Source organism: Salvelinus fontinalis, chromosome 6, assembly GCF_029448725.1.
Source record: "Salvelinus fontinalis isolate EN_2023a chromosome 6, ASM2944872v1, whole genome shotgun sequence".
Taxonomy (NCBI): domain Eukaryota; kingdom Metazoa; phylum Chordata; class Actinopteri; order Salmoniformes; family Salmonidae; genus Salvelinus; species Salvelinus fontinalis.
Window position 1 is genome coordinate 39,822,359 of NC_074670.1, and position 19,680 is coordinate 39,842,038.

The 19,680-nt window shown below is 40.3% G+C and overlaps 1 protein-coding gene across 9 annotated transcripts in view; it reads right to left on the reverse strand.

Annotated features, from left to right (window-relative positions):
* Positions 1 to 19,680, reverse strand: part of LOC129857827 (receptor-type tyrosine-protein phosphatase U-like) — a 262,960-nt gene that overhangs the window by 13,860 nt on the left and 229,420 nt on the right. For all 9 annotated transcript variants that reach the window (XM_055926448.1, XM_055926452.1, XM_055926446.1 and 6 more), the window contains 5 exons: positions 18,989 to 19,105; positions 6,842 to 6,996; positions 6,310 to 6,445; positions 5,450 to 5,599; positions 1,292 to 1,606 (listed from right to left, as the gene is read on the reverse strand). In XM_055926448.1, the coding sequence (XP_055782423.1) occupies positions 1,292 to 1,606; positions 5,450 to 5,599; positions 6,310 to 6,445; positions 6,842 to 6,996; positions 18,989 to 19,105 (873 nt within the window). The remainder of the gene's footprint in view (positions 1 to 1,291; positions 1,607 to 5,449; positions 5,600 to 6,309; positions 6,446 to 6,841; positions 6,997 to 18,988; positions 19,106 to 19,680) is intronic.

The window sequence follows — 19,680 nt, forward strand, 5'->3', positions numbered from 1 at the left end:
AAATTCCTTGGTGTCCACATCAACAACAAACTAGATTGGTCCAAACACACCAAGACAGTCGTGAAGAGGGCACGATTAAGACTATTCCCCTTCAGGAAACTAAAAAGATTTGGCATGGGTCCTGAGATCCTCCAAAGGTTCTACAGCTGCAACATCGAGAGCATCCTGACCGGTTGCATCACTGCCTGGTACGGCAGTTGCTCGACCTCCAACCGCAAGGCACTTCAGAGGGTAGTGCGTACGGCCCAGTACATCACTGGGGGACTTGGTACCCGGGTGCCAAGTCTAGGACAAAAAGGCTTCTCAACAGTTTTTACCCCCAAGCCATAAGACTCCTGAACAGGTAACCAGATGGTTACCCGGACTAATTGCATTGTGTGCCCCCCCAACCCCTCTTTTACGCTGCTGCTATTCTCTTGTTATCTTATATGCATAGTCACTTTAACTATACATTCATGTACATACTACCTAAATTGGCCCGACCAACCAGTGCTCCCGCACATTGGCTAACCGGGCTATCTGCATTGTGTCCCACCACCTGCCAACCCCTCTTTTTACGCTTCTGCTACTCTCTGTTCATCATATATGCATAGTCACTTTAACGATACCTACATGTACATACTACCTCACTAAGCCTGACTAACAGGTGTCTGTATATAGCCTTGCTACTCTTTTTTCAAGTGTATTTTTACTCTTGTTTTATTTCTTTACTTACCTACACACACACACACACACACACACACACACACACACACACACACACACACACACACACACACACACACACACACACACACACACACACACACACACACACACACACACACACACACACACACACACACACCTACACACCTTTTTTCCGCACCATTGGTTAGAGCCTGTAAGTAAGCATTTCACTGTAAGGTTGTATTCGGCGCACGTTACAAATACACTTTGATTTCAATGAATTTGATTTGATTTGAAAGAACAAATCCAAAAGCACACACACTTATACAGAGACTAAGTGATGGCAGAGCAGCATGGCTCTGACTGGCTAAGTCTTCTGCTATTAGCACTATGGACACAGGAGCAAGAGTTGAGCTAAGATACAGCATCCCAGACACTGCCAGTAGAACTAGATTCAGACTCAGATCTGCAGCATTTTTCACTGTCAAAAGTGAAATGCGGATTCATCAACAGAACACTGTCCCTTCCTAATGAACTGCATTCATTAACATAAACATATACATATCTATTACATGCATACAGTATATCTTAATATACATAAATATTGATATATATAGCTCACCCAGGCAGAGTTGGACTGGTTGAGCTGGTTGAGCATGACCACCGAGGTGCAGCCGTAGTCGAACACCAACCTCCAGAAGTCGGCGGTGGTGCCGGGGAGCGGGTGAGGGGTGACGATGAAAGCGGCGGGCTGGTGGAAGCTGTCAGTGAGTGCCGCGTTGATGTAGTTGTTGCTCTCGCCCTCGGTGGTGACCAGGAATGCCAGGACGCGGTCGGGCGGCAGCACGTCCATGCTGCGGTTCTTCTCCCGGTTCCTGGGGAGCAGGGCGATGCTGCACTCCTCCACGTCCAGGTGAGGGGTGACCGAGTTCAACGTCTGGAGTACGGAAGGGAGGTGGAAAGGGAGGGGGGGAGGAGGGAGGAAGAAAAGTGGGAGGGATATAAAGATTTAATGAAGGGAGAATGAAGGGAGAATTTATGAGATTGGTGAGGTGAGGTGAGGAGAGATAGGTGAAAAATAGGTGATGAAGAAAAAAGAGGGAAAGGAGGGAATTGATGTAGGCGGACAGAGAGAAGGGGAGAAAGTGGGGGTGGAGAAACAGCGTGTAATGACAGATTGGCCACTCGTTATTCTCTGTCAATACTGGTACATTGATTGACAGTTTCAGTTAGAAGCATCTTTAAAATAGTTTAACTTCTTGTCAATATGGGGGCGCTGTTTCACCATTGGAAAAAATAGTGCCCAAATTAAACTGCCTCGTACTCAATTCTTGCTCGTACAATATGCATATTATTATTACTATTGGATAGAAAACACTCTCTAGTTTCTAAAACCGTTTGAATTATTTCTCTAAGTGAAACAGAACTCTTTCTGCAGCACATTTCCTGTCAGGGAGGGAGATTTCAGAAATCGAGGTCCCTGTTCTAAGGTCAGTTTATAAGTCCCCATGTAAGCCATCGGGCTACATGCACTGCATACGCCTTCCTCTAGATGTCAGTAAGCGGTGAGAATTTGAATGGAGTCGATTGCGCAATCTGGGACCTTATATAAGACCGTGGAACAGGAAGTACCGTCCTTTTCAACGGTGCGCCTGGCCCAAGAAGACATCACAATGACGTCCTGCAAACGCTTTCGTTTTAGTAGTTCTATATCTCCGGTCATGTTTTTATTCGTTATAGGTGTTAATTAAGGACATCATAAGGTAGTTAATTTAAACCGACTTATAGTAGTTTATAGCAGTTTATTGCGATTTTCCTGGATTTCTTTGTGACGCGCTTCCACTAGTTGGGTACCTCTCCAGTGGGTGGCTAACGTTTAGCGGCTAATTCGACAGGACAAGAGGACATCTTTCAGCCAAAAGACGATTGTTTTGAAGAAAGGACACCTTGCCCAAGATTCTGATGGACGATCAGCTAATAGTAAGCAGTCTTTATGCTGTTAATTAATTGTTCTGTTGAAAAAAGTAAAATGCATGAGACGCCATTTCTTGCAGTGTAGCCTTGCGTTATCGCAGCCTGTATTGCGCAGTAACGATAATTTAAAAAATGTAATTCAGCGATTGCATTAAGAACTAATTTGTCTTTCAATTGCTGTCCAACTTGTAAAGATTTACAGAACCTGTAAAGACTCTAACCCATCGGGGAATCCCACACTCCATAAGGCCCAATCTGGGGAAATTTGAATCGAAACAAAGACAAAAATGAAATCAGCAATACACATATCTGTTACGTCCGTTGTTGCAATGAGACCAAGGTGCAGCGTGGTAGGCGAACATCTTACTTTATTTTAAAATGAACACCAAAAACCAGGTTATACAGCAACTAACAAAATCAAGATCCCACAAAGTAAGGTGGGCAAAAAGCTGCCTAAGTATGATCCCCAATCAGAGACAACGATAGACACCTGCCTCTGATTGGGAACCATACCAAGCCAAACAAAGAAATAGGAAAACAAGATTGCCCACCCAAATCACACCCTGACCTAACCAAATAGAGAAATGAAAAGGCTCTCTAAGGTCAGGGTGTGACAATATCACAATCCATTTGGAGTAACTGTCATCCCTTATTAACATATATTTTTCCTTTTATATGCAGACTGAACAAAGTACATTTGTATATTTACCCAAATACCAGGACCACAGGGAACTGATAATTTCCCCTTCGAACACGATTCACATTGTGTTTCAAAACATGTTAAATCAAAAGTAAACCAATTCAAATAACCAATCAACTTGGAATTACAACTCTTGATAACTCCCTAAGGAATTAATAGTGTCTCATACAGTAATGGTAAAATAGAATAGAAACTGGTGTTTCTCATTCATTTTATAATTAAATCCCACCTGTTTCGATCATTTCTAATGAGATTGATCAGGCCTCACCAGACAGTCAGGATACAGGGCATTCGACACACATTGAATATTTCCTCTCCCTATTCTTTCCCTGTCCTTCAGAAACCCGTTTCAAAACCTTCCAAACATTTCCATGCTTCTGCATAACCAATTTTTAACTGAATTGAAAAGACTCCATCCAAACCCCATCCCACAGTATCAACACCACTAATGCATATTCATAGCCGGTAAGTTGTGTGTGCGTGCTGGTGTGTGTGTGGTAAACCGTAGGTACAAAACACACATGTACAGGCCTCACTTATCTGGAACTCTGTTTATGGCCTACTCCATAATTGATGTTTATTTTATTTAGCATGTTCTCTTCTCCATAAAAAAGCACCACAATGTTCATGAAGTAACTAAAAAAAATGTAAGTTCATTTCAGGATTAGTACCCCCTTTGCTAATTCCTCGTTACCCCGCCACCCTTTTGTACATCTAGAAATCTATTTCAGAATAAGACGACATAAAATGTAAATCTATTTCAGAATAAAACCACATAAAATGTCTCATGAGATCAAAAAAAAGGTTTTCTGAGTTTGCAAGGAGTGTTTGGCCAGATAATTTAAATGTGCTACCTCTTTAAAATCCATTCCTCTTGCATTTCACTTAGATTGTTCAAGACAAAATACTTTTTCCTGTGGCAAATTTAGCCAATTTCTCATCATAAGGAATCCGCAATACTTGATCCTTGCATCTATTGCAAAGTTGGGTAAGACGTGATCTCATACGTCTTCCTTCACATAGAAACTTTAATCTCTTTTAAGAGAGAAACGGAAAATGGGGAGCCACTCTGTCGCGCGCAGGAAACAGTCAGAGGACACCTGACTAGTTATGAAACATCTCGCTCACTTTTCAAAATAAAAGCCTGAAAATATGTCTAAAGCCTGGCCACAGCCTGAGGAAGCCATCGGAAAAGGAATCTGGTTGATACCCCTTTAAATGGAGGATAGCCGGGCCAGGAAACACAGATCAAAAAAGTAATAATCACTTCCGGGCTATATTTTCTCAGGTTTTTGCCGGAAGAATAAGTATTGTTATACTCACAGACAATATTTTGACAGTTTTGGAAACTTTGGAGGGTTTTCTATCCTAATCTGTAAATTACATGCATATTCTACGATCTGGGCCAGAGAAAATGTCAGTTTACATTGGGAACGTTTAAAAAAAAAATCGCTTAGAGGTTTTAATGATCCAAATATTCTGTTCATATTGACTTATGTAATTAGGGTGAAATGCTTGTTAATGTTCATCAAAGGGAATAGGTGCCAAATATTCAGTTTTTACTTTTGTTCTCCCAAAGTTTCATAACATTTGTGTTCATTATGCAAGAGGCTGGCCTAATTTTTCCAATTTGTTATTGAACTCTATGACTATTTCAGAGTGATGTTAACTAGGCAAGTCAGGTAAGAACAAATTCTTAGGTACAATGACGGCCTCCCGGGGAACAGTGGGATAACTTCCTTGTTCAGGGGATCCAGCAACCTTTCGGTTACTGGCCCAATGCTCTAACCACTAGGCTACCTGCCACCCCAAGAATGCTGATTTAATCAGTCTATATTGTCCTGTTTTCTGCTACAATGTGTTGGACTTCTGAGCCATACAGCATTGTTACATCAAGTTGACTTCAGGCCAGACACAACTTCTGTCTGATCCCCTCTAGTCCACCAGCAACAAAGTTAAAATATCCAACAGTGCTTCAATTTAGTATTCTAGGTTGGGGTTGTGTTGTGCTGTTTTGTCTTAACCTTTTCTGTGAAGTCACTGAAAACAAATAGTATTTCACAACGAAACAGAAGATGTATTATTTCATTCCAGTGTGTGACTGACCTGGAACTCATCTCGTAGCTGGGAGGAGTTGCTCTGAGAGTCCAACCGCAGCATGTCTTTGTAGATGAGTGCAAACTCATTCACCAAGATTGCAGTCTCTCCACACAGACAAGCCTCCAGGATGGCATCATGGATAAATATGTACTGCTCCTGCAGAGAGAAAGGGGTGAGAGAGAGGTGTGTATGGAGAGAGAGAAAGAGAGATAGGGGTGACGAAAAGGGGGAGAGAGAGAGACAGAACAACAAAACAGAGAGAGTAAGAACATGAAGAACATAGGATGATATCACAAAGAAAGTGGGCGAAGTATGATACAGAGGACGGGGGGGGTGTTAGAGAGAAAGTGAGTTAGAACATAAATAACATAGGACCATATCACAAAGAAAGAGTATGAGGTGTGGAAGGGTGGCGAGAGAGAAATCTCATTACCTGCCATGATGTGAATTAAATATAAGCTATAATATTGCACAGTGTATCAAAGAGCGGTGGGAGACTGAATAAATACATCTAAATAAACAAACACTTGCAGTGTATATATTTCATTAGAGCACCCCTGCAAATAACTACAAATGTAATACACAGCTAAACCAATATTGGATTTACATAATACGATTAAGATATGCTATATCATCGAAAGAAAAGCCACATGCTTCTGCATTGCACTGTCACAATGTAAGCCTTCGCATCTCGGAAACCATCGACCTATACACAAGTCCCAGTAGGGGAGCTAGGCTAGAATATTTCCCTCACTCTCTCCGAGTTCCCCAAACACAATACCGGCAATACAGATGTAAGGAGACCAGAGCAGTGTGAATCATTTTATCTTCCCCCACTGAAATGTACTGTAGGCCCGCCCATTCACCTCTGTCTGGATCATGTTAATGCGTCGTGAGCAGAGGGTTTTGACACAGTTGTAGATGTCCACCACACCCTCACACTCGGCCATGTCCAGCATGACGTCCAGCACGATGTAGCAGCCTGTGCGGCCCGCCCCCACACTGACACAGAGACACAGGGAGAACAACATGTCACTGACCTTTGACCCTTTAGGACAAGCCTTCACATACAATACTGTAATAACAGTGTTCAGATAAGGGTTGAAAGCAACTCTTGGCTCTCTCTTTCTTTGGGTGACATGAAAATAATAGAATCAGGGCTGGGGATGGATGCAATTCCCCTATACAAGGCTTCAGCCACAGCAGGTAAAACTGGTTGAAATTAGCGTCTGACTCATAACGAATGTAAAACTGATTAAAATTGTGTCATTTCAATCAGTTTTGCCCACTGGGACTACGCTTTAAAGCTTTGAAAACACAAAGTAGTAATGGTTGCATGAGCATTGTCAGCCAACAGGAAGTGGTGTACTGCAATGTGCATTGATTGGAGGCTGGTACCTGCAGTGGACGACCACAGGTCCAGCATCGGTTGGCGTGGATGCTTTGACCCGCCGTATGAAGGCCAGCAGGCCTGTGGCATGGTAGGGAACCCCATGCTCCGGCCAGGACGTGAAGTGGAACTGACACACCTCGTGTTTAGCTGAGTAGCCCATCTGTGGAAACACAACATTAGCAGAAGAATAAAAAGATTACATGAGTTAGTGCCTTCAGAAAGTATTCATACCCCTTGAGATTTTGTTGTATTACAGCCTGAATTCAAAATTGATTAAATATATATTTCTCACCCATCTACACACAATACCCCATAATAACAAAGTGAAAACATGTTTCTATAAATGTTAGCAAATTTATTGAAAATCAAAAACAGATATCTAATTTACCTAAGCATTCACACCCATGAGTCAGTACATTGTAGAAGCACCTTTGGCAGTGGTTACAGCTGTGAGTCTATCTGGGTAAGTCTCTAAGAGCGTTGCACACTTGGATTGTGCAAAATTTGCCCATAATTATTTTTAAAATTCCACAAACTCTGTCAAATTGGTTGATGATCATTGCTAGACAACCATTTTCAGGTCTTGCCATAGATTTTCAAGTAGATTTAAGTAACTGTAACTTTGCCACTCAGGGACATTCACTGTCTTCTTGGTAAGCAACTCCAGTATAGATTTGGCCTTGCGTTTTAGGTTTGTATTTGTATTTGTATTTATTATGGATCCCCATTGCAGCAGCTACTCTTGCTGAGGTCCAGCAAAAAAAAGGCAAGTATACAATTTTAAAAACATTACAATACAGTCACAGATTTCACAACACACTGTGTGCCCTCAGGCCCCTACTCCACCACTACCACATATCTACAATACAAAATCCATGTGTATGTGTGTGTGTAGAGTGTGTATGTTATTGTGTGTGTATCTGTGTTCGCGTTTGCGTTGCTTCACAGTCCCCACTGTTCCATAAGGTGAATGTTTATTTATTTTAAAATCAAATTCTACTGATTGCATTAGTTACTTGATGTGGAATAGATTTCCATGTCATCATGGCTCTATGTAGTACTGTGTAACTCCCATAGTCTGTTCTGGACTTGGGGACTGTGAAGAGACCACTTGTGGAATGTCTTGTGGGGTATGCATGGGTGTTCGAGCTGTGTGCCAGTAGTTCAAACAGACAGCTTGGCGCATTCAACATGCAAGTAGTGATGACATTAATCTCTCCTCCACTTTGAGCCGGGAGAGATTGACATGCATATTATTGATGTTACTCTCTGTGTACATTCAAGGGCCAGCCGCGCTGCCCTGTTCTGAGCCAATTGCAAAAAGTCCCTTTTTGTGGCATCTGAACACATGACTGAACAGTAGTACTGTTAAGAAGGTAGAGCAGCACTTCATTATGGACAGACTTCTCCCCTTCTTAACTACTGTTGTAGCAATATGTTTGACCATGGCAGTTTACAATCCAAGGTTACTCCAAGCAGTTTAGTCATCTCCAAATGCTCAATTTCCACAGAAGTTATTACAAGATTTAGTTGAGGTTTAGGGTTTAGTGAATGATTTGTCCCACATACAATGCTTTCAGTTTTGGAAATATTTGGGACTAACTTATTCCTTGCCACCCACTCTGAGACAAACTGCAGCTCTTTGTTAAGAGGTGCAGTCATTTCAGTTGCTGTAGTGGCTGACGTGTATCATGTCTATTCATCCACATACATAGACACACTGGGTTTACTCAAAGTCAATGGCATGTCGTTAGTAAAGATTGAAAAAAGTAGGGGGCCTAGACAGCTGCCGTGGGGTATTCCTGATTCTACCTGGATTATGTTGAAGAAGCTTCCATTAACATATAATATAATTTTCATGAAATCACAAGTCCAATACAGCAAATGAAAGATAAACATCTTGTGAATCCAGCCATCATTTTCGATTTTTAAAATGTTTTACAGCGAAAACACAATATGTATTTCTATTAGCTAACCACAATAGCAAGACTCAACCGCATATTTTCACCATTTTTCTACCGCATAGGTAGCTATCACAAAACCGACCAAATAGAGATATAATTAGTCACTAACCAAGAAACAACTTCATCAGATGACAGTCTTATAACATGTTATACAATAAATGTATGTTTTGTTCAAAAAATTGCATATTTGAGGTATAAATCATAGTTTTACATTGCAGCTACCATCAAAAATATCACCAAAGCAGCCAGAATAATTACAGAGAGCAACGTGAAATACCTAAATACTCATCATAAAACATTTATGAAAAATACATGGTGTACAGCAAATGAAAGATACACTAGTTCTTAACCTGTTGAGGATGGGGGCGCTGTTGTGACTATTTATGCTAATTGTGTAATTTTTGAAACTGCTTCCCACAAAATCCTTGATCGTACAATATGCATATTATTATTATTATTGGATAGAAAACAGTCTATAGTTTCTATAGGAGTTGAAATTTTGTCTCTAAGTGGAACAGAGCCCATTCTACAGCAATTTCCCTGACATGGAGTCAGATTTCAGAAATGTTGGCCACTGTTCTGGAGTCAGTTAAAAGGGCACTGTTATTGCTATGACTATACGGACACTGCTTACGTCTTCCCCTGGATGCCTTTACGTGATGACGATTTCAATGGGGTCGATTGCGCGTTCACAGGCACTATAAATTAAAAAACCCTGTAGCTAGCAAGTCTTTTCTTGGTGCGTAACGCGCGTGGAGGACACCGACCCGCTCCTGTTCCAAGCGTTAGTTTAGCCTGTTATATTTCTCCGGTCATCTTTTTACTCGTTATAGGAGTTAAAAACATCATAAGGTAGTTAATTTAAAGCGTTTTATAGCAATTTATATCCGTTTAGTGCGATTTTGGGACATTTATTTTTGAAACGATGTGAATAGCTGGGCACGCTTTTCAGTTCATCCCGAACGCAGTTGGCATTTCCACATGGCAAGAGGACAGCTTTCCACCAAAAGACGATTACTCCCAAGAAAGGATCCTTTGCCCAAGATACTGATGGAAGAACAGCTCAAAGTAGGACATTTTTATTATGATAAATCGTGTTTCTGTCGAAAAATGTTAGTGGCTTAGGACGCCATGTTTTTTGACGTAGCTTCGCTTGGCGCAAATTGTATTGAAAAGTAAGGATAATTTAAAAAATGTAATTCCGCAATTGTATTAAGAATTAAATTGTCTATCAATCCCTGTCCACCCTATATTTTTTAGTCACGTTTATGAGTATTTATGTATAAGAGTAGATCACTGTCTAAGTGGCGCAAGGACATTTTCTGACCAGCTGAGCTACATTTCACATTGTCTAACCATGATTTTGGTGGCTAAATATAAACATTTTCGATCAAACTCTATATGGATTGTGTAATATGATGTTACAGGAGTGTCATCGGAAGAATTCTGAGAAGGTTAGTGAAAAAATTAATATCTTTTGGCGATGTTGACTTTTATCGCTCACTTTGGCTAGAATCAATGCTGGGCTGCTATGTGCTATGTGCTATGCTAATATAACGATTTATTGTGTTTTCGCTGTAAGACACTTAGAAAATCTGAAATATTGTCTGTATTCACAGGATCTGTGTCTTTCGATTAGTGTATGCTGTATATTTTTACGAAATGTTTGATGATTAGTAGTTAGGTAAACACGTTGCTCATTGTAATTATTCTAGTCCATTTGTGACGGTGGGTGCAATTGTAACCTATGCCATCTACCTGAAATATGCACTTTTTTCTAACAAAACCTATCCCATACCATAAATATGTTATCAGACTGTCATCTGATGAGTTTTTTTGTTGGTTAGGGGCTATAAATATCTTAGTTTAGCCGAATTGGTGATAGCTACTGGTGTTGGTGGACAAATAAAAGATGGTGGATTATGCTAATGTGTTTTTAGGTAATAGATGTACATCTTTACATATTGTGTCTTCCCTGTAAAACATTTTAAAAATCGGACATGTTGACTGGATTCACAAGATCGGTGTCTTTCATTAGCTGTATTGGACTTTAATGTGTGAAAGTTAAATATTTAAAAAAAAAATATTTTTTGAATTTCGCAGCTCTGCCTTTTCAGTGGGGGTGGGGGGGGGGGGGTGGCGCTAGCGGCACGCTCATCCTAGACAGGTAATGCAACCGCCGTGTTAGATTTTTAAAAATAACTTCTTGTGAATCCAGCCAATATTTCCGATATTTTAAGTGTTTTACAGCAAAAACACAATATAGAATTATATTAGCTTACCACAATAGCCAAACACACAAATGCATTTATCAGCAGCAAAAGGAAGCGATCGCAAAAACCAGCAAAAGATATAAAATGAATCACTAACCTTGACCAACTTCATCAGATGATAGTCTTATAACATCAGGTTATACAATACACTTATGTTTTGTTCAAAAATGTGCATATTTAGAGCTGCAAACCGTGGTTATACAATGTGAATATGTAGCATCGATTCACCATATTGTCCGGAGCTAGTTTGGACACTCACCTAATCTGACCAAAGAACTTATCATAAACTTTACTAAAAAATACATGTTGGACAGCAAATGAAAGATACACTAGTTCTTAATGCAACCGCCGTGTTAGATTTTTAAAAATACCTTTACCATAACAAACAGCTTACGTTATAGCGAGACAGCGCCCGCAAAAAGGGCGGAAAATAGGACTAAACATTTTCCACAGAAATACGAAATACATCATAAATTGTTCTTACTTTTGCTGAGCTTCCATCAGAATCTTGTACAAGGAGTCCTTGGTCCAGAATAAATTGTTGTTTGGTTTTAGAATGTCCTGCTCTCCTGTCGAATTCGCTCCACAAGGCTAGCCATGTGGCGCGAACATGCCCATCTTCTCTTGACGCATAGAACGGAAAACTCCCAAAGTCCCATTAAACGTTGAATAAACTGATGAAACTCGGTTGAAAAAACCTACTTCATGATGTTTTTCTAATATGTATCAAATAAAAACAAAGCGGGAGATATTAGCCGTGTATACCGAACGCTTATCATAAGACAATAGGGAGGTGCTTCCCGCGCCTAGGTAGAGAAAGGAAATTCTGGACACGTCATTCCAAGAGCTCTTGTTTGACCTCAAATCAAGCTAGACACCCCATTCCACCTTCCACTGCCTGTTGACATCTAGTGGAAGGCGTATGCAGTGCAGGCATATCCATAAATATAAGGCAATTCAATAGGCAGGCCCTGGAACAGAGCATCGTTTTCAGATTTTTCACTTCCTGTCTGGAAGTTTGCTGCAAAATGAGTTCTGTTTTACTCACATATATAATTCCAACAGTTTTAGAAACTTGAGAGTGTTTTCTATCCAATAGTAATAATAGTATGCATATTGTACGATCTAGAACAGAGTACGAGGCAGTTTAATTTGGGCACGATTTTTTCCAAAGTTGAAACAGCGCCCCCATATTGAAAATAAGTTTTTAAAGAACACCATCAGTTCTGTTAGACAGGTAACTCTTTATCCACAACATAGCAGGGGGTGTACAGCCATAACACATACGTTTTTCCAGCAGCAGACTATGATCAATAATGTAAAGAAAAACACACCGAAGTCTAACAAAACAGCCCCACAATCTTTTTATTATCAATTTATCTTAGCCAATCATCAGTCATTCGTGTAAGTGCTGTGCTTGTTGAATATCCTTCCCGATAAGTGTCCTGAAAGTCTGGTATTCTAGTGGTTAGACTGTTGGGCCAGGAACTGAAAGGTTGCTGGATCGAATCGCCGAGCTGACACGGTAAAAATATGTTGTTCTGCCGCTGAGCAAGGCAGTTAACCGACTGTTCCCTGGGTGCCGAAGAAATAAATGTTGATTATGGCAGCCCGCTGCACCTCTCTGATTCAGAAGGGTTGGGTTAAATGCGGAAGACACATTTCAGTTGAATGCATTCTGTTGTAAAACTGACTAAGTATCCGCCTTCCCCCTTGTCAATTTGTTTACTGTAAAATAGGATTGTATCTGGTCAAACACCATTTTTTCTAAAAGTTTACTAAGGGTTGGTAACAGTCTGATTGGTCGGCTCTTTGAGCCAGTAAAGGGGGCTTTACTATTCTTTGGGAGCGGAATTACTTTTGCTTCCCTCCAGGATTGGGGGCACACAATCTATTTTCTATTAGGGTTGAATTGAAAATACGGCAAACATGAGTGCCAATATCTGTCACGTTCCTGACCTATTTCGGTTAGTTTGTTGTATGTGTTAGTTGGTCAGGACGTGAGTTTGGGTGGGCATTCTATGTTTTCTGTTTCTATGTTGGTTTAAGGGTTGCCTGGTATGGCTCTCAATTAGAGGCAGGTGTTTGGCGTTTTCCTCTAATTGAGAGTCATATTTAGGTAGGTTGTTTCACAATGTTCGTTGTGGGTGGTTGTCTCCTGTGTCTGTGTCTATGTTACACCATACGGGACTGTTTTGTGCGTTCGTCATTTTGTGTAGTCATTTTTCCTGTTCGTGATTTCTTCGTGTTTCATGTAAGTTCGTCGTCCAGGTCTGTCTACATCGTTTTGTTGTTTTGTAATATATCAAGTGTTCTTCGTGTGTTTAGTTTGTCTTGTAAATAAATCATTATGTATTCACAACCCGCTGCGCCTTGGTCGAATCACTACTCCTCCTCTTCGGTTGAAGAGGAGGAGGAACACCGTTACAATATCGTCCTCTATTTTCCACATTATTTTTCCATCCGAGTTGTCAGAACCCAGTGGCTTGTCATTGTTGATAGAAAACAATAATTATTTAACCTCTTCAACATTCACTTTACGGAATACAAAATTACAATGCTTGTCTTTCATAGTTTGGTCAGCGATACTTGTGTAGTGTCAGTGTTAGTTGCTGGTATGTCATGCCTAAGTTTGCTAATCTTGCCAATTAAAACATCATTCAAGTAATTGGCAATATCATTCGGTTTTGTAATGAATGAGCCATCTGATTCAAGAGCGGAGATAGCTTTTTCCGAAAATGTCATTTAAGGTGCTCCAGAGCTTAATTTCTTATTTTTATTCAGTTTAGTCACATGATTTCTCAATTTGCAATACGTTTGCCAATCGGTTGTGCAGCCAGACCCATTTGCCATTCCTTTCACCTCATCCCTCTCAACCATACAATTTTTCTATTTCTCATCAATCCAAGGGGATTTAACAGTTTTACAGTCATTTTCCTAATGGGTGCATGCTTATTTGTAACTGGAATAAGCAATTTCATAAATGTGTCAAGTGAAACATCTGTTTGCTCCTCATTAGACACAACGGACCAACAAATATACTTTACATCAACAACAAAGGAATCACTACAAAAATTATCATATGACCAGTTATATACTATATTAGGCCCAGCCTTTGGAACTTTGGTTTTCCTATATGGCTACTATATTGTGATCACCACATCCGATGGATTTGGATACCACTTTAAACCCAATTTCTGCAGCATTAATAAAGACGTGATCGATATATGTTGATGATTTAATTCCTGTGCTGTTTGTAACTACCCTGGTAGATTGACAGATAACCTGAACCAGGTTACAGGCACTGGTTACAGATTGAAGCTTTTCCTTGAGTCGGCAGCCTAATGAAAGCCAGTCCATATTTAAATCACCCAGAAAATATACCACATACATTATCAAGCATTTCACACGTCTTCCAGATACTAACTGTTATCACTTAGTGGTATACAGCAGCTACTCACAATAACGGGTTGTAGGTGAGGCAGATTAACCTGTAGCCATATTAATTCAAAAGTATTTAACATGAGATCCTCTCTAATCTTTACAGGAATGTGGTTCTGAATATAAACAGCAACACCTCCACCACTGGCATTTCTGTCTTTTCCTTAAATGTTATAACACTGTATTGCTACCACTGTATCAAAGGCATTATCTAAGTGAGATTCAGAAAAAGAATATGAATGTCATCTGTTACTAGCAAATTATTGATTTCATGAACCTTGTTTCTTAATCTACATATGTTAACGTGGGCTATTTTGAGCAATTTTCAACGCTTTACTGGGAAGCTTAGCAGAAATAGATATGCTCATGTTATTTACAGTTGAAGTCATTAAAACTCGTTTTTCAACCACATCACAAATGTCTTGTAACAAACTATAGTTTTGGCAAGTCGGTTAGGACATATACTTTGTGCAAGACACAAGTAATATTTCCAACAATTGTTTACAGACAGATTAATTCAATTATAATTCATTGTATCACAATTCCAGTGGGTCAGAAGTTTACATACACTAAGTTGACTGTGCCTTTAAACAGCGTGGAAAATTTTAGAAAATGATGTCATAGCTTTAGAAGCTTCTGATAGGCTAATTGACATAATTTGAGTCAATTGGAGGTGTACCTGTGGATGTATCTCAAGGCCTACTTTCAAACTCAGTGCCTCTTTGCTTGACATTATAAGAAAATCTTAAGAAATCACCCAAGACCTCAGAAAGAAAATTGTAGACCTCCACATGTCTGGTTCATCCTTGGGAGGAATTTTCAAATGCCTGAAGGTACCACGTTCATCTGTACAAACAATAGTACGCAAGTATAAACTACTCCAAAACCACCACAAAAAATCCAGACTACGGTTTGCAACTGCACATGTGGACAAAGATCGTAGTTTTTGGAGAAATGTCCTCTGGTCAGATGAAACAAAAATAGAACTGTTTGGCCATAATGACCATCGTTGTGTTTGGAGGAAAAAGGGGGTGGCTTGCAAGCCAAAGAACCCCATCCCAACCGTGAAGCACGGGGGTGGCAGCATCAGGTTGTGGGGGTGCTTTGCTGCAGGAGGAATTGGTACACTTCACAAAATAGATGGCATCATGAGGAACACAAATTATGTGGATATATTGAAGCAACATCTCAAGACATCAGTCAGGAAGTTAAAGCTTGGTCGCAAATGGGTCTTCCAATGGACAATGACCCCAGGCATACTTCCAAAGTTGTGGCAAAATGGCTTAAGTACAACAAAGTCAAGGTATTGGAGTGGCCATCACAAAGCCCTGACCTCAATCCTATAGAAAATTTGTGGGCAGAACTGAAAAAGTGTGTGCGAGCAAGGAGGCCTACAAACCTGACTCAGTTACACCAGCTCTGTCAGGAGGAATGAGCCAAAATTCACCCAACTTATTGTGGGAAGCTTGTGGAAGACTACCCGATACGTTTGACCCAAGTTAAACAATTTAAAGGCAATGGTACCAAATACTAATTGAGTGTATGTAAACTTCTGACCCGCTGGGAATGTGAAATCAATAAAAGCTGAAATAAATAATTCTCTCTACTATTATTCTGACATTTCACATTCTTAAAAGAAAGTGGTGATCATAACTGAGAATCTTTAATAGGAGGCATGTCAGGAATTGTGAAAAACGGACTTTAAATGTATTTGGCTAAGGTGTATGTAAACGTCCGACTTCAACTGTATGTTAGTGCAGGGTGAGCTGCACACATTGGACTTCCTACAAGGGCACACCGCCTGAGTGCTAACAATATAAATCTGGTTCAAAGGCACATGATTACTGCATACAATAGCTGTAGGATCAGCAGAGGCATTCAGGGCAGTTAGAGGGACATTAGATTACTTACATTGTGTCTACCAACGCCCCTGGTATAATGTCCATTTGCTGAAGCCTTATGACAACTCAGCGTCACAATGGTAGGGATTAACTTAGCTGGGCTTGGGTCATTGACAAGTCCTTGTCTCAACGCATAATGCTGTGAAAGGATCCAGGAACCCAAATGATTTGGGTGGATGTCATCCTCTTCATAAAACGTGTATTGTTTCCAAAAGGTATTGAAATTGTCAACAAAGGTTATACCCATTGAGCTGCAATAATCACGTAGCTAGTTGTGAAGAGATATTGTCCTGCAGAAATTGTTCTGCTGAAATGTCTGGTTGAAAGCAGACTGAAACAGGTTTTTATTTTTCGGATTTTGCCTGTGCTTAGCTCCATTACATTTATTTTTCATCCTGAGAAACTCCCGTCCTTAACGATTACAAGCATACCCATAACATGCTGCAGCCACCAATATTCTTGAACATTTGAAGAGTGGTACTCAGCAATGTGTTGTATTTGACCCAAACAGAAAATTTTGTATTCAGGACAAAATGTTAATTGCTTTGTCACATGTTTAGCAGTATTACTTTAGTGCCATGTTGCAAACAGGATGTATGTTTTCGAATAATTTTATTCTGTACAGACTTCCTTCTTTTCACTTTGTCAATTAGGTTTGTACTGTGGAGTAACTACAATGTTGTTGATATATCCTCAGTTTTCTCCTATCAGAGCTATTAAACTCTTTTAAAATTACAATTGGCATCATGGTGAAATCCCTGCGATGTTTTCCTCCTCTCCAGCAACTGAATTAGGAAAGACGCCTGTATCTTGTAGTGACTGGGTGTATTGATACACCATCCAAAGTGTAATTAATAACTTCACCATGCTCAAAGGGATATTTAATGTCTGTTATTTTTACACCCATCTACCAATAGGTGCCCTTCTTTGCAAGGCATTGGAAAATCTCCCTGGTCTTTGCGGTTGGATCTGTGTTTGAAATTCACTGCTCGACAGAGACCTAACAGATAATTGTATGTGTGGGGTACAGAGATGAGGTAGTCGGGTGTAAAAAATTCAAAATCGTGTTAAACACTATTATTGCACACAGAGTGAGTCCATGCAACTTATTATGTAACTTGTTGAAACAAATGTTATATTCTGAACGTATTTCGGCTTGCCATAACAAAGGGGTTGAATACGTATTGACTCAAGACATTTCAGCTTTCCTTTTTCTCTAAATGTCTAAATATCAAGATATCCAGCACAGATGCAGCAACAAACTGACACTATTGTTGAGTACACCTACAGTACGGTACAGCTACAGTGAAGCATGGACTACATGGTCCTGTGGAACTGGAATCCCCATGTGTTAACTCTCCACAATGGATGTGACATGATGAGGCTTGCGCTCAATGGGGAGCTAGGCGACAGACGCATCACTGCAATTTCCTCCTCTGAGCCGAGTTGACAAAGTAAAGAAAATATTTGAAGAGGGAGAGAGATAGAGAGAGACCCCCCAAAAATGTACTCAGAAGACGAGGCGCAGTGAAAACAAACTGTCAACTTCTTCAAAAATCTCTGCTTGATAAGTGAAGTACAGTGGTGCTCCCACGGAGAGTGGCGGCAACAGTGAAACGATAATGCTGTGTTTGTGCCACTGTCACTCCGCAGAGTTGCTCTGAGCCGCTCCATGGAGAGACCCTGGCGTTGATTGACAGGATGGTATACTGAGAGCAACGAACCCTTCAAGCTCAGGCGCTGCCATTGTAGAAGCAGCAATGCCTCAGCGGTGTGTGTGTGTGTGTGTGTGTGTGTGTGTGTGTGTGTGTGTGTGTGTGTGTGTGTGTGTGTGTGTGTGTGTGTGTGTGTGTGTGTGTGTGTGTGTGGGGGGGTTAATTAAGTAGCTTGAATTATTAAATCCTCTCACTGCAGGCATATTTAATCAGAGGGCCCTCGATGGTCATCGTCTCTGAGTCACATCGGTCTGTACATCAGGAGCTGTTGTTTATTCTAATCTCTCTACATCGTCAGGCAGTAAGACAATGTCGACTCAAATCAGTGTATGCCAACTGCTGCTGTCTCTGCAATGTTTATGAGTGTTGAGAAGGAGACTGGTATAGGGGCCAACTCAGTAACCAATTAGAGGAAAGAACCATAGTGCCAGAGTATTATTTCCTACTATCACCTCTCTTTAGTCAGAGACAGGCTGCTATATGTCCGCCAAGTGCCTTTATCACAAAGAGGAGTCAAAGAGGCCTCTGTGGAGCCATGTTCTCTGAATAGGATGCATTCACAACAGAAGCACCTCAAAATTGAGACAGATTGACTGCTGGTTCTGTTCAGTTGGACTGATAAACATCACAGACTCTCTATCATAGAATAATGCCTGGAAACGCTGGATGAAGAAGCAATGCCATCATGGTATATTTGAACAGTGACGTCATATGAAACGCAAATAAGAAAAGAATGAGGAAAAGATACTTAGTAATAGCTGGGATTTGTCCTGTATAAGTCAAATCCATGTGATATTGGTCATAGACGTAGACTGACTCAATGTCAAAAATGTGCAGGTACAGAATGGTTGGACTTACCCTCTCCAATGCAAAAGTACGAACTGTGTACTCTGAAAGTGTTTCCAGCTTCAGCAGTGTAATCTTGATGTCTCCATACATCTCACTGACATCAGGCCAGTATTTACAGCATTTCACCTGGTCAACAGAGACAAATAACATTTGATCAAAAATGCATACAATGATAGTCACAGAAATGTGTTTGACATGTGTTTGACCAAGCTGTGTTACTTGTTGGAGAATTATGTTACCTACTGCTCAGCATGAAATAAATGTAAGGAAGAAGACACATAACAATTATACTTATATTCAGCTCCAACAAAATTAACCAGTTCTTCGATAGATAGAGGAGGTTACTATAATAGTCTTTAATGATGGGGAACATAATATCTAAAACTGGGCCACCACTAATGTTTTCCATTAAGGCACAAAGGATTTTATAATTACTTATTTAGGTTAGATGTTCTTTTGATTCAGCTGACGAACAATCCAGCTCTAACGCACCGATTATGGAGTGCAGTTGCTAAGAGGGAACAGCAAAGTTGATGTACTGATATTGATATAAACATTGTCATCCTAACCACTATGTCTACGTTTCTGACTTCAGAAGAAAATAATGGGACCCTTACTATAGCATTTACATTCTGCTGGTGTTTCAATTACTCTAACAATTATGTCTGTCTGAGCAAATAGCAGGGACCTGAATACAGTAC